General features: G+C 39.9%; 2 protein-coding genes across 3 annotated transcripts in view; both read right to left on the bottom strand.

Annotated features, from left to right (window-relative positions):
• Window positions 1-541: 541 nt before the first annotated feature.
• On the bottom strand, window positions 542-1,225 carry otos2 (otospiralin 2). The gene is made up of 3 exons (XM_039600365.1): window positions 1,149-1,225; window positions 896-960; window positions 542-770 (listed from the first exon to the last, which is right to left on the bottom strand). The coding sequence occupies exons 1-3, from the start codon at window positions 1,223-1,225 to the stop codon at window positions 550-552; spliced, it is 363 nt and encodes a 120-aa protein (XP_039456299.1). The 3' UTR covers window positions 542-549.
• An 8,426-nt stretch (window positions 1,226-9,651) lies between these two features.
• The window catches only part of nck2a (NCK adaptor protein 2a), a 40,767-nt gene continuing 36,773 nt past the window's right edge, over window positions 9,652-13,645 (bottom strand). For both annotated transcript variants that reach the window (XM_031734534.2, XM_039600233.1), the window contains exon 4: window positions 9,652-11,908. In XM_031734534.2, coding sequence (XP_031590394.2) covers window positions 11,714-11,908 — 195 coding nt within the window. In that variant the 3' untranslated portion in view covers window positions 9,652-11,713. The remainder of the gene's footprint in view (window positions 11,909-13,645) is intronic.

Here is a 13,645-nt window from a genome sequence, read left to right as displayed (position 1 = left end):
ATTTAGCACTAAAATAGTTCCTGTGACTGATAATGTGACATTATTGGAGTGATTTGGTTTTCAGGTACTTTACATACAGTCATGCAGTTTGAGTGATTTACTCCATGGCACAAATGGGAAGAGAAGGAAGCACAAACAAAGCTGTGCTGCTGCAATCTGCTCTAAATTTATTTTTCTCTTTGTGCTTTTTTAAAAAAAAGACTGCAGTGTATCCCAGCTGTCAGTGAGCAAGAAGTGAAATAACCTCGACCATGTGCCAGTGTAATACAGACAGAGTAAAGAAGCTAAAGTAAGATGCCCCAAGTTTGTATCTAATTATATAATCCCACATTATATCTCCCTGCTGTAAACATGTTTAGATAAAATGCATAGTGACATTGTTTTTGGGGTTTTTTTTGCAAGTTTAAAGCATGTAAAAAACATTCTTTCTTCATGCACTTTAATAACAATGATTTATCATCACATGTGATGACTTTTTCCTGTAAACATCTAAACAGGTAACTTCTTCCTGTACTAAGATCTTTCAGTTTTCCATCTGTACCCTTCATCTCACTCCTCAGTCTCAGGCTCGGGCTCGGGGCTGTCATAGCCCAGCTCGCTGCTGATGGGGAAGTGAGCCCAGAAGGTGCGAGCCAGGTCCAGCATCCCATTATCGGCCGCCTGGGCTCGCAACTCCTCCAACCATCCGAAAAAGTCAGATGACCACAGGCCCCAGTACGGCACGCTTCGCTTCTCCCTCTCCTCCCTCCTGCCAGCCGCCTCGCTCCCCTCTGAAAGCAGAGACAGACGGCAGTGTGAGCGCACATTTCACACCTTGTCTCTCATCTCAGAATAAGTACGAGTCACAATAGCACGTCCACTGATGTGTAATGCATTATACGAGCTGCAGACACACCTGCAGGAGGCAGGAAGCTCAGCAGCAGAAGAAAGAGCAGCGCTGACACGTACGGAGCATGCATGCTGAGAGACGGAGAGACAAAACACAAACGGTTTGACAGTGAGAAACATCTCATGAATGCCATCTCAAAAGCAGGTACAATTTCCACGGGATTATTGCATATTGTTTAAAAAATATTCACATCACAGCCGACTGCGCGTGTCTATAAAGAAGAGGAATGTTATCATGTGTGGATCCATGTCTGTCTTACCTGACCAGCAGAGAATTCAGCTTTAGTCGTATCCTCTGTCCTTCTTCCTCAGACTGATCTGAGCACGGTGATTGCATCTCGGTTTAAAGGTGAGAAGAAGGCGGACATGTTTGTTTTTCACATTTTGCCTCCCTTCATACCTCTCATGGTCCTTTGCCAAAATCCTCTAATGTCAGATGGGTAAAAGATTCCTGTGTATACGGGAATGTCAAGAAAACATTAGTAATTATAGATTTAGATGAGGATGTTCTAATATCTGATGGAGCAGATTAAAGAATGAATGACTGTAACATAACCAGACTGTCACAACCATAAGCAGTTAAGTGTGACGCTTGTGGCCTTGATTTTCTTTCAAGTCGAAAAGAAGTGAGAAAAGCAGCGAGAGGAGAGAAATGTAAGCACATTAAAAAATGACACACACACACATACCAGGCGGTTTTCACACCTGCTATTCAGACAGACTGTACCAACATTCAGCCAAAGGGCATAAAGTCAGTTGGCAGGTTTTGCACCCTCAAGTCTTCTTCTCCCCTGTGAAAGTCTGCTTCATTCATTTGTGACTGAATCCACGCCGTGGATCAGAGGAGCAGCGCTCTGATAGAGAAGACGCTGCACAAAACTTCAAGTGATCTTTAAAGGATGAGCAAATGTTATCGACTTACTGAAAGCAAATCCGGTGAAAAGACCAAAACAAACAATAGCTCTCGAAACTTTCTGACTTCCCTGCACCTCTCCGTTAGGCCCCCGGCTCCAGCTGAAGACTTAAATCTTTAATTAAAGGTACCTCAGACATGTAGTTTTACTTTTTAAACAGGCTCAGTTAATCCCCAAAGGATGAAAGCCTGAATAAATAATGGTTTTATCTAACCTCTGTTTAACCCCAGAAACACCACTAAATTAAAAAAAAAATAATAATAAAAAGGCCTTTAAAGAGCATCCTGGACAAGAGAGGAGGGACTGACAGCGAGCAGAGCAGTAAATTGTAATTACCACAAGCTTAATTAAATTTCTGTTAGAAACTGAAGGTTTATTATAAGCAACCTTTAATAAAGCTTTTTTCTACAGTCACACTTGGGAAAAACAGTAGTTGGATTATAAAATTATTGTGAACACGTCCAACGAGTTTGCAGCCTCATTGCCTTTAAAATAAATGCTTGGAAGACAAAGACGAGTTTGAAGACTTGAGGTCAGTCGGCATCTTTAAAGCGACTTCGGTGAATCAAGATGAGACAAAATCAACGATAGGAGCTGAATGAAGTCAAGCTGGCAATTGCATGTAATCTGATTGTGATGCTTTGTGGATTAACTGTGATAAAAGAGAGAAACTGTGAACCTGTTGCCATCTATCCATCACTCCAGCTTCCACAAGGGTGGGGTATACCCTCTCACCAATTAACCTAACCTCGCTAACTGCATGTCTTTGGACTGTGGGGGGAAGCCGGAGTTCCTAGAGAAAGCACGCAGACACCAGACCAACATGCAAACTCCACACAGAAACAACACGGCTAGATGGTGGCTTGTAACCCAGGACCTTCCTGCTGTAACGCAACAGTGCCATCCACCGTACTGCAGTGCTGTCTTGTTGCCATCCACTTACACAGAGATTTACATGGACTAATTATATTGAGAGTAACAACAAAATCAAAGATTTTTAAACAGAAATAGTGACATAGTTGCTGTAGGATGACATAGGTGCTCAGCAACTTTTATATGGCAATATAATCAGAATCCAACCAGATTCAATTCAATTACTTTAGCACCAAATCACAACAACAGTCACCTCAAGGTGCTTTATATGGTAAAGACCCTACAAAAGTACAGAGGGAAAAAACAGATGAGTCATGTCGCATGTTTTTATCCACTGTTTCTGTTACAGTGGAGGCATGGACAATGATTTTAGCAACTCGTAGAGATTTCTGCAGGTGTTTTGTGCCCTTGGGTTCTTTCTCACCTCTGACAGTCTCAGCTCTTGGTGTGATCTTTGCCCACTACTTTGTTTGTTTTGTTGTGAACACACACGTCTATAAAAATGATTTTGTAACCTTTTCCTTTAGTACACAGGAAAAGCTGTAAGTTGAACATATATGTATAATTTTTCATTCCTGAATTGTAAAAATGGACTAAGCAGGTTTTTAATTTTGAAACTCTGACGGTATCATGCATCCTCTTTTCAAATATTTGTTGCACTTATTATTATTTTTAACAGTGGATGAATCTGTTTTCCTACCTGCAACATCTGTGCTTCCAAAAGTATAAAAGAACAGTTTTTTCTCTCACAGCCGTCTCATTTGTCTTTTTGTATTACCCAGCATTCATTACTCCACACTATCATTCCATAGTATAAGCACTGCAAACTTTTACCGCGCCAACATACCCTTGTGTCACTTTTCATTTTTGTTTCCAGTTTTTAACCAGGTGGTAACAACTGTGGGGCTTATCCGGGATCGAAAACAAAGCAAACATTTTGAGCTCTAGTTTTTGATAAGAGAAATCTTTCTCCTTGTTGGAATCTGGACAGATTAAGTTGGTTCACACTGCCTGCTCTCGTGGCAAAACATCATAGCTTATCTCTTTAAAAAAAACTTTTTGTTATACTGCGAAGTATTTTAGGGTCTCTGTTTACGTGAAAACGTTTTGACATTTTGGGGGTTTAAGTAGGCTGAATTTGATTGGAAGGAATAGTGTTTATAATTGTAGTTATGTGCAGGGCTGATGAGCCAATGAATCATCGTTAAACTGCAAATTCTCAACACATTTTAATGCTAAATCACTGGAATTTTTACTTTCCTCAATAATGAGTCATTAGAAAACGCACCTTTTAGTTTTTCATGTATTTTGAGACTGGGTTTTTATGTTTTTTTGGAGAGCTGGAATATAAATGTCCCCAGCTTTAAAGCACTGTGGGTCAGCTTCTGTTGTTTAAATGTGCTAAAGGTTGTAAAAAAATTCGAATGTGACAGTCAACACAAAAAAGTTATTTTTAATAATACATGCCTGAGGTATATTTTAATTTAACACAATTGTTTGGGCTAAATACTGAACTTAGACGAAAGTATTGATCTGATATTAATACTTAGTTGTTCACCAACTATATTTACATACGAGGCCAGATAATACAGTCAGCTAAGTTAACCTACCTGTATGTCTTTATGATAATAAATGCATTGATTATCTGTAATTTTAAACTAATATATTCTCTACATACTCTACATGACATTATCTTGACCTCCAGTAACACTGTGAGAAGTCTTGGTTGGTTTTGACCAGGATGTGTCCTTCACTGTGAATAATAAACACATACATGAGATTACCTTCATTAACATGCACAATATCTTTAAAAACTGTAAATATCCCATCTTGGATTGATGTTGAAAAACTAGTTAAAGCATTTTCACTGAAAAGCCTTCAGCTGATCCAAACCTCTGCAGTGAGCGCACTGACAGGGACTAGAAAGAGAGAGCATATTTCTCCCACACTGGCTTCTCTTCATTGGCTCCCTGTTAAATCCAGAATTGAATTTAAAATCCTTCTCCTCACATAAAAAATCTTGAATAATCAGACCCTGTCATATCTTAAAGATCTCATAGTGACATATTATCCCAATAGAGTACTTCTTTCTCTGCTAAACAGACACCCTCTACTTTTACGATTTGATAAATCTTCTTTCATTACACTGATATACTCTGACTGCTTTGAGGCTTTCCATAATGAATGGACGGTTTCTTCTTGACTCATCTCTTTTCCCTCTCTCTGTGTTTATGCATCACCACTCTCCACATCTGGTCATGGCGGGCGGCCACACCGTCCTGAGCCTGGTTCTGCTGAAGGTTTCTTCCTGTTAAAAGGGAGTTTTTACTTCCCGCTGTCGCCAAGTGCTTGCTCATGGGTGTCATGTGTTTATGGAGGTTTCTTTCTATATTCTAGTGTATTTACTTCACAGTATAAAACGCCTTGAGGTGACCGACCATCTGCTGTTTTGGTTTCCTCCCCCAGCATGTTGACAGCACTATGTGGGAAAGCAGATCGCTGGATCATTTGTCTACGGATGTTAAATTAAACTTCAACTTCATCTTGAAGAGGTAGACCAGGTGGCCAGTGAAGCCCTGCAGGACTATTTTGAAACAACAGATTTAGTTGTGCAGGCCACACGGGGGTGATATAAATAACATTATTCAGTGCATGACAGTTTTAAGAGGATAACACCATCCCAACCAGGATGGCTGTTTTTCTAATAATGACCTACAGACAAGTATCTGCTGATGGATAAATAAATAAATAAGAGGAGAGGTTTGGTGACAAGAACAAGATGAAAAGGGTACAGTTTGACCTTAAGGTGAGACAGGGGGAGTGCAAGGACTCCCACAGACATGAGCTGGCAAATAAATTAAAGCAAAACAACATCAAGAGAGGTGTGGATGAGCGTGAGGCAGATTATAGACTTTGACATCAAAGATCATGAGGAAGGGGAGGGCAGAGTAGATGGGCTTGGTGTGAACACAGCGCTGTGAAAAGGCATTTGTGTCCTTCCGGATTGCTCAGATTTTTGCGCCTGTGTCAAAGATAACCCGAGTAAATACAAAATGCAGTTTTTAAATGATGATTTCAGTTCTTAAAGGAGAAAAGCTTTCATACCTATCTCGCCTGTGTGAAAAAGTAATTACCACTTGTAAAATCATGAATTGATTGATGTGATTGACCTGATTAACCACATTTTTCACAAAGCTGAGTTCAGTTTCACTGCCACAAGATATCACTTAAAGAAACCCTGACAAAGTGAATCAGTCATACCATACAATCAAAGTGAAACACATCATACCACAATCTAAAGAAACAGCTGTCAGACAAAGTCAGTGACACCTATTAATCTGGAAAGCATTACACAGTCTTTGAGGCTTTGAGAGCCACAGTAAGAGCCATTATCTACAAATGGGGGAAACTGGGAACAGTGGTGAACCTTCCCACGAGGGAATGGTCTACCAAAATGACTCCAAGAGCACATAAATGACTCATCTGGGAGGTCACAAAAGACCCCAAAACAACAGCAGGCCTCACATGTCACAGTTAAGACCAGATTTCATGATTCAACAATAAGAAAGAGAACGGGCAAAAATGTCATCCATGGGAGAGTTTAAGGAGAAAACCACTGCTGGCCTAAAGGAACACAAAGGCTCGTCTCGCATTTGCCAAAAAAACATCTTGATGATCCCCAGGACTTTTAGGAAAATACTTTGTGGACTGACGATACAGAAGTAGAACTTTTCGGAAGGTTTGAGTCTCATTACATTTGCTGTAAAACTAACATAGCAAATCATAAAAGATCACGCCAGCAATCAAGCATGATGGTGGTTGTGTGATGGCCTGGGGCTGCGTTGCTGGACTTGGGTTCTACATCGGGACGATGATCCAAAACACACCACCAAGTCCACTTCTGAATGGCTCAAAACACAAAATAAAGTTTTTGCAGAGGCCTAGTCAAAGTCTGGATTTACATTGAGATGCTTTGGGATGACGTTATACAGGACGTGCTTCAAAACCCTCCAGCATAGCTGAATTCAAACAATTCTGCAAAGAAGAGTGGGCCAAAATTCCTCAACAGTGACAGGAAAGACTGTCCAGTTATCAAAAATGCTTGCAGCCAAGGGTGGCACAATCAGTTAGGTTTAGGAGGCAATTACTTTTTCACAGCGCCAGGTAAGTTTGGATAATCATTTCCCCTTAATAATAAATGACATCATGATCTAAAAACTGCATTTTGTATCTTCTCAGGGTATCTTTGTCAAATATTAGAGTTGGTTTGATGATCTGAAACATGTGAGACAAATAAGAAAACAATCGATCAGGAAGTGGAGAAATTCATTTGTGCTCTCTGCTGGATAAGCCCTACGTCTTCATTTAAATGTTGTTTAATCACATATTTAGTGTCAACACTGACATCAGTATCCCCGTTTGTGTTGTGGCCCCTTCTCTCAGTGTGCCGCACACTGGTGGCCACAACTCTGCTTTCAAACAACACCTCTGATTGTGTTTGTGTTTGTGCCAGTGGGGTATAAACATGCTGAGGAGGTAAGAAGCACAAACCTCTTCATTAATTTAATGTTTCTGTTTTTCCACTAGAGACGGGGAGTCGACTGAGCTGCTACGAACACTACAGAATAAGAATAATACCAAAATAAGTGACTGTGATAATTTGCAAACTGAAAGCGGATTTGAATTACTCTAAACTAGAGCAGTCAGTCAGTAATTATCCCTGTCCCCGCTGAGCCTTTGGTTGCTTTGAGCTCACTTTCCTTTTCAATCAAGTACACTAATTTTAGATAACCATTCACCTGTGCTCCCCTGTTCACCAGTTTATTCTTTGGCCAGGTAACCCTGCATTTTTATTGAAGCAGAATTTGGAAACAGGCTGAATGAAAATCAATGGAATTGCTTCATTCAGCTTTATACGAGTTTAATTAATTCAGATTAAATTTGCCAAAGACTCCCGGCAGTGTGAGTTGCCAGAACAACCAAACACATAATCCTGCTGCTCAGGTGAACAGTTCTCAGGTGACAATCGAAGGAGCCCAATACTGCCACCATGTGGGGAATTCTGCGTACTGTAGTCCACATTTTCTCCTCTAACATTTTCAGTCACCATTAAAAATAATAATAATAATAAAACGAACTTTTACAGCTCTGTCTCATCTTTCCACGTGGACACCGCTTTGTAAATAACATCTGGCCCAAAAGACGGTGTACTCGATCTCCATTGAAAAGGCGAGACTAGAGAGCCATTTCAGATAAACCCCGGTGCAGTTTAAGGTATGTTGACATGCTGCAGTCATCACTCTCACATAAAGATATGAAATCCCAACTGGCAGCTTGGTCCTGTCAAAGCTGAGGCAGATGGCGGTTTAATTGTGACTGACTCAGACACAGACACCCTGCGAGGGTGACCTCAATCATCAGAACGATTCTGGTTACACCAGCTGACGTCTGTAGGGGTTAGCTATTTGCCAGACAGGATTCAAGTGGCCTGGAGGGACTTTAAATGGCTGAATGGGCTTGTATACAGTAGTAAACCCTGTCAAATTCCCTTAAATAAATGTGTGAAATAAAAAAAAGGAAACGCTCCTTATTTTATTTTATTTTTTTTACACTAAATTTAGAATTAATAATCCTGAAGTGATTTTCATAAAATGTTGTTCGACTTTCATCTAATACAAAACTTTGTATAAATAAAAACAATATCATGCAAACGGCTGTACTTCTGATGACATTACTGAATAAATCGAGTAAACATTTATAGCCCAAGCTGGTAAATAAATGCAACCCTCCGAGTTAGCGACTTCTATTTAAGAGTCAGGTGTTCCAAACAGGAAGATGAGATTTTAGGTACACCTGTTCAACTGTCTGTTAGGGCAAATATCTAATCAGCCAATCACAGCGCAGCAGCTCAATTAGGTCAAGGCGACTTACTGAAACCTCAGAATTGGAGAAGAAAAAAAGAAAGGAGATTTAATTAATTCTAAATGGTTCCTTTGTGTCATACGGGGCTGATCTAAGTATTTCAAACTGCTGATCTACTTTGATTTTCCCACACAAGTATCTTTAGGGTTTACAGAGAATGGTACAAAAAGTGACGTGCAGTTTTCTGGGAGCAAATGCCTTGTTGATTGTGCAAATAATCTGAAGCTGGTTTCTTGAGTGTCAAACACCGTTTACAATGTGAACATGGTCAGCAGATCTGTCCAAAATGTCACCGGTGGGATGTGATGGATCGGGATATTCACATCATGTGAAGCCGACAAATTGATTGATATCTGACATGATGGCAACTGATGCCATCATATCAATATGGACCAAAGTCTGAGGAATGTTTCTCCTTGTTGAATCTATGCTGTAGCATAAATTCAGCTCTGAAGGCAAAAGGGGTTCAGTGTGTCTTGTTCCTGTCAGTCTCGTTTTCCCGAGGAGTGATTTGGGGTGAACTCTTCAAAAATGTTGACAGGAAAGTTCAAAGTTGTTCATCAAACCACAATAAGAAGAAAAAAAAAATACAGACAGGTGTAGTCAGGTTTATTAAAAGCAGATGTGCTAAAAAGAACACAGAGGAGCATAAAGTACAATCCTGAAAGTGGTTTTAAGACCCAAGGATGATAGAAAAACATCTTTAAAATCTTCATCTTCTCCACATCTTGCTTAAAGCTGCTTTTCAGTTTAAACACCAAAACAATTCCAGGGCAATACTGAGACAAAAGTTGAACTGAGCCAAGCTATGAAGCACGGTGGGGAAATTATTTGCAAATGCTCTGAAACCTCAGGGCCTTGGTACTTTGATAATTAATCAGACAGCAATGAAATCAGCAGACAAGGAATTTAACAGGAGTCTCGTATCACCGTTAATTTGATCACATCGCATTAGAAAATGAGAAAGTCTCTCTCAGAGCAGAAGGGCTACACCATGCTGGCATCAACCTTTCAAAGTAATCACTGAGACAGTAACCAATCACACGTAACTTAGTATTCTTCAAAAAATTTTATTGAACAAAAGTATCTCAATTCTCATCACGTTGTCGGTGATACAGTACCATAGTTGGATCTTAATGATTCATATATGCACCTCTTCTTATTTTGAATATATACATACAGTGGAGACAAGAATTAAATAACAATGCTCAATAACATTCAGATATATCATATAAAAGCTGAGGACCCCATGATCAACACTTCCATTGGTAAACAAATGCACATAGCGAACGAAAATAAGAGGAAAATGCGTGGCGGGACTAAAGTTATAACTTTCAGCTAAGATGAAAATGTATTTGGTTTCTTGACAGTGAAAGATGAATTTTTTTTTATATATATGTATATATAAAGAGACAGAAACCTAAGCCCTGCTCCACTCTGTTACTGTTCCTACACCTGTTAGACATGCACAACACATATCAAGGGTACAACGGCAACTCCATATTTACCCGGAAACAATTATCTTTGATTTCACTTCTACCTGAAGTGTCAAACTGTTTAGCTGGCCATGCCAAAGGCAGCCAATCCCGTTTTCAGGGTGGATTACTATTCATTTTACTTTTATAAAGACAAGTTTGTTTAATTTTTCTTTTTTGCTAGATTCAAAGAGGCCAGGCTTCAGACCTGTCATATGTTCAGTAAAACTGGACTACTCCAAGTCGTTTCATGATTCATTTGTTAATAAAAGAAAGATTTTGTGATTTGTAAAGGTAGTATATCATTTCCTAAATACCCTCAAACAGGGTCTCAGGTAATAACTTTACCATTTTTCCTTTTTTAAGACTTTTTTGGTATAATATCCCTTCCAAAGTTCTCATCAGTCAGATGTGAGAAGGTATTTTCTTTCCATGGGCAGGCACTGGAGCAGATCAAGTGTAATTACTCAGGTTTTAGCAGAAAAAGCTTTTTATTATTCTTCAGTCAGTATCGTGAAATACTGGAGAACAGTAACATGTCCAACGTGACACTATATAAAGCATGAGCACAGAGTTATGAACGGACTGGCGTACTATGACGAGTGCAGTGCAGCCCTGGAGCCAGTAGTAATGGGTACAAGGTGGCACATTTGGTTACACAAATAAAACATTCAAACTCTACAGGAAATCAGAAGTCTCCACTATTGCATTAGTGCGCCCACCTAGACTGCGTTTAGGAAGTGCTGTATCCAGATTTTAAGTACTACAAACTAACGATGGGGTCTGTGAAGACGGAAACAAGGAGGGATTTAAGCAAACAAAAAAGAAAGAAATTTAAATGGGGAGAAATTGAGGAATGGTGAAAACTCTGAGACAAAGGGCAAAAGGCAAGAGAGTGATTCTGGTCACTTTGTGAAGTCACTGAATGAAGAAGCGACAGTTTAAACCTCCAGAGAGGAAATTAATTTAACTATTTTAAAAAAAGAGACAAAAAAAGCATCAACTCTGTAACAAGCATTTCTTAAAAAGAAAAAAAGAAAAAGAAAAAAAAAAGTGAAGAAAAATAAAACAATGGCCAGCGATTCGACAGGACAACACCAGAGTAGGTCCCACAGAGGTCTGAGTTCTCTCTGAACTCTTAAATGTCTGTTCTCCTGTGTGGATTAAGAGCAATGGTGTAACTTACAATGTGCGTGCTAGTAAATGGACATTATGTATGACATCAGAAGGAGAGCTCAACACCCAACAAGGCTTCAGGCGTTCTGTTAGCAGCAGATTTGGTCACTGCAGTTTGCACATCCTAGATTGAGAGGCTGTTTAGTTTTTTTCTTTTTTCTTGTATTTAATTCTTTTGGCATGATGTTGTATATGAATGATGCAGATATTTGCTGACACAGTGCTTGCTGTCTTCAGGTTAACGGCTCGGTCAGAGAGCTAGAGAAAGTTTCACCTGCTCACTGCTAGGACAGATAAGACGCGGAGGTGCGAGAGAGGATCTAGACGTGGTACAGACGCCACAGCAAAAGGGTCCAGAGCTAAGGCTTGAGTTAAGACAGTCGGGGAGTGGCATTAGTGTTTGGTGTATGAGAGCGCGCATGTGTGTGTGTATGAGTATCCAGTGTAGGTGTGAGGGTGTGTGAATCACAGCAGCGCTTTGACCAGGTACAGCTTCTCCCCATGTTCGCTGGTGAAGATGGGCGCTTTCTTGTAATGCTCCACAAGTTCATCCATGGAGTTAAACCTGCGCTGGCCAATACAGTACACTCCGTCTGACAGCTGCACTTTAAAGTGCTTATTCTTACCCACCGCCTTCAGAGACACAGAGAAGTCACTGGGCTGAAAAACAAAAAGGCAGACAGTTGTTACGGTTAGAAATGTGAGAGAATGACTGGGGGAAAAAAATGTGGCGTTAAATTCAAAGGCAGATTGTATTACAACCAGCAGGTGGCAGCATACGCCTAAACTTAAAGAGCTTGAACTACATTCATCCAACTGCAACATGTGAAATTCTGGTGTTCCGTGAGAAAAAAAAAAAGTAAAATGAATAATCCCATATACCATCCAACCCCACGTAGAAAGGTGTCTTAATGCATGTCATTTCTCTTCTTAGATGTTCAGTCTGTGCAGAGTTGTACTCTTAACGCTTCAATTTCCACTGCTGTAAGTGGGACGTTTTCTCTGAGGTCACCAAAAAACAGAGTTTAAGGTGTGACTGCATGTAAACCGTATTTATGACATCAAAAATGTGCTGAAGAAATCTGAAACCCTGCAGTGCACCAAGACAGAACCTAATCTTTGCCAAGATGCACTTAAAACGGAAAAAAAGGAAAAACTTCCCTTCATTACAGCTGACATCAGATGGCTGCAGTGCAATGACAGAGGTGATCTACAGCAACAAATAATTACAGCTCAGTTTAATGGTCACTGTGAAATGTTCTTTTCTTTTAAAAGATTTTTTTTTTTTTTTTTTTAAATCTAATAAACTCCAACCTGCTTGGAATCACCTTTATTCCTTATAACAAAAAGATGCATTTCAAAGTTGTTGGGTTTTTTAAAACCATTTTGAGCCAGTAATGAAGCCACAAAGGCTTTTGCTCCAAACCCTTAACCAGATTTATTGCCTCCTTAATCAGCAGCTTTTTAGCTGTGCTTGCATAACTGAAGATATTTCAAGACTATCTTGCTAACATTATTATGTGCTGTAGGTACTGTATTAGGTAAGACAATGTCTCATTGGAGCATAAAAACAATGGTGGTTACAGAGACAGCACTGTGCAGGCTATGCCAGCATACACTCACTGGCTAATTCATGTTCAGGTGGTCGTCAATAAAAATATCTAATCAACCAGTCATATCGCAGCAATTTAATGCATTCAGGCACGTAGACGTGGTCAAGAAGACCTTCTGAAGTTCAAACTGAGAACCAGAATGGGAAAAAAAAAGGTGACTGAATATGTGACTGAAAGTGGCACTGTCAGTGGTACCAGACAGGCTGGTCTGAGTATTTCAGAAACTGATGATCTACTGGGATTTTCCTATACAGCCATCTCTGAGGTTTACAGAGAATGGACCGAATAAGAAAATATCTACCAAGTGGCTGTTCTCTGTGTGAAAATGTCTTGTTGATTTCAGAGGTCAGAGGAGAAGTGTCAGACTGCTTGGAGCTGATAACTTAACTTCTTGTTACAACTTAGGTGTACAGAAGAGCATTTCTGTATCCAGCAGCAGAAGACCATATCTGGTGCCACTTCTGTCAACTAAGAACAGGAAACTGAGGCTGCCACTCACATGGGCTCACCAGAATTGGACAACAAAACACTGTAAACACTGGAATTGTTGCCTGGTCTTATAACTCCCTATTTGTGCTGCGACAATCAGACGGTAGAGTTTAACTCAGAATCCATTCTGCCTTGTATCAATGATTCAGGCTGGTGGTGTAACTGTGTGGGATACTTTCTTGGCACACTTTGTACTCCTTAGTACCAAATAAGGATCATTTAACACAGCCAAGCTGAGCATTGTTGCTGACAATGTCCATCCCTTGAAGAGCCCAGTGTACTGATCTTCAGATGT

Source organism: Oreochromis aureus, linkage group 16 (assembly GCF_013358895.1).
Source record: "Oreochromis aureus strain Israel breed Guangdong linkage group 16, ZZ_aureus, whole genome shotgun sequence".
NCBI classification, from domain to species: domain Eukaryota; kingdom Metazoa; phylum Chordata; class Actinopteri; order Cichliformes; family Cichlidae; genus Oreochromis; species Oreochromis aureus.
Note: the sequence above shows the minus strand (reverse complement) of the source record. Positions and strands in the feature narration are given on the sequence as shown.

What these genes read in the sequence shown, in the direction of transcription:
- otos2 (XM_039600365.1), bottom strand. Translation starts at nt 1,225, where the DNA reads ATGCAATCACCGTGCTCAGATCAGTCTGAGGAAGAAGGACAGAGGATA. An exon ending in CTGAATTCTCTGCTGGTCAG is followed by an intron (nt 961 to 1,148) that starts GTAAGACAGACA and finishes TCCGTCTCTCAG; the next exon opens with CATGCATGCTCCGTACGTGT. An exon ending in GAGCTTCCTGCCTCCTGCAG is followed by an intron (nt 771 to 895) that starts GTGTGTCTGCAG and finishes CTCTGCTTTCAG; the next exon opens with AGGGGAGCGAGGCGGCTGGC.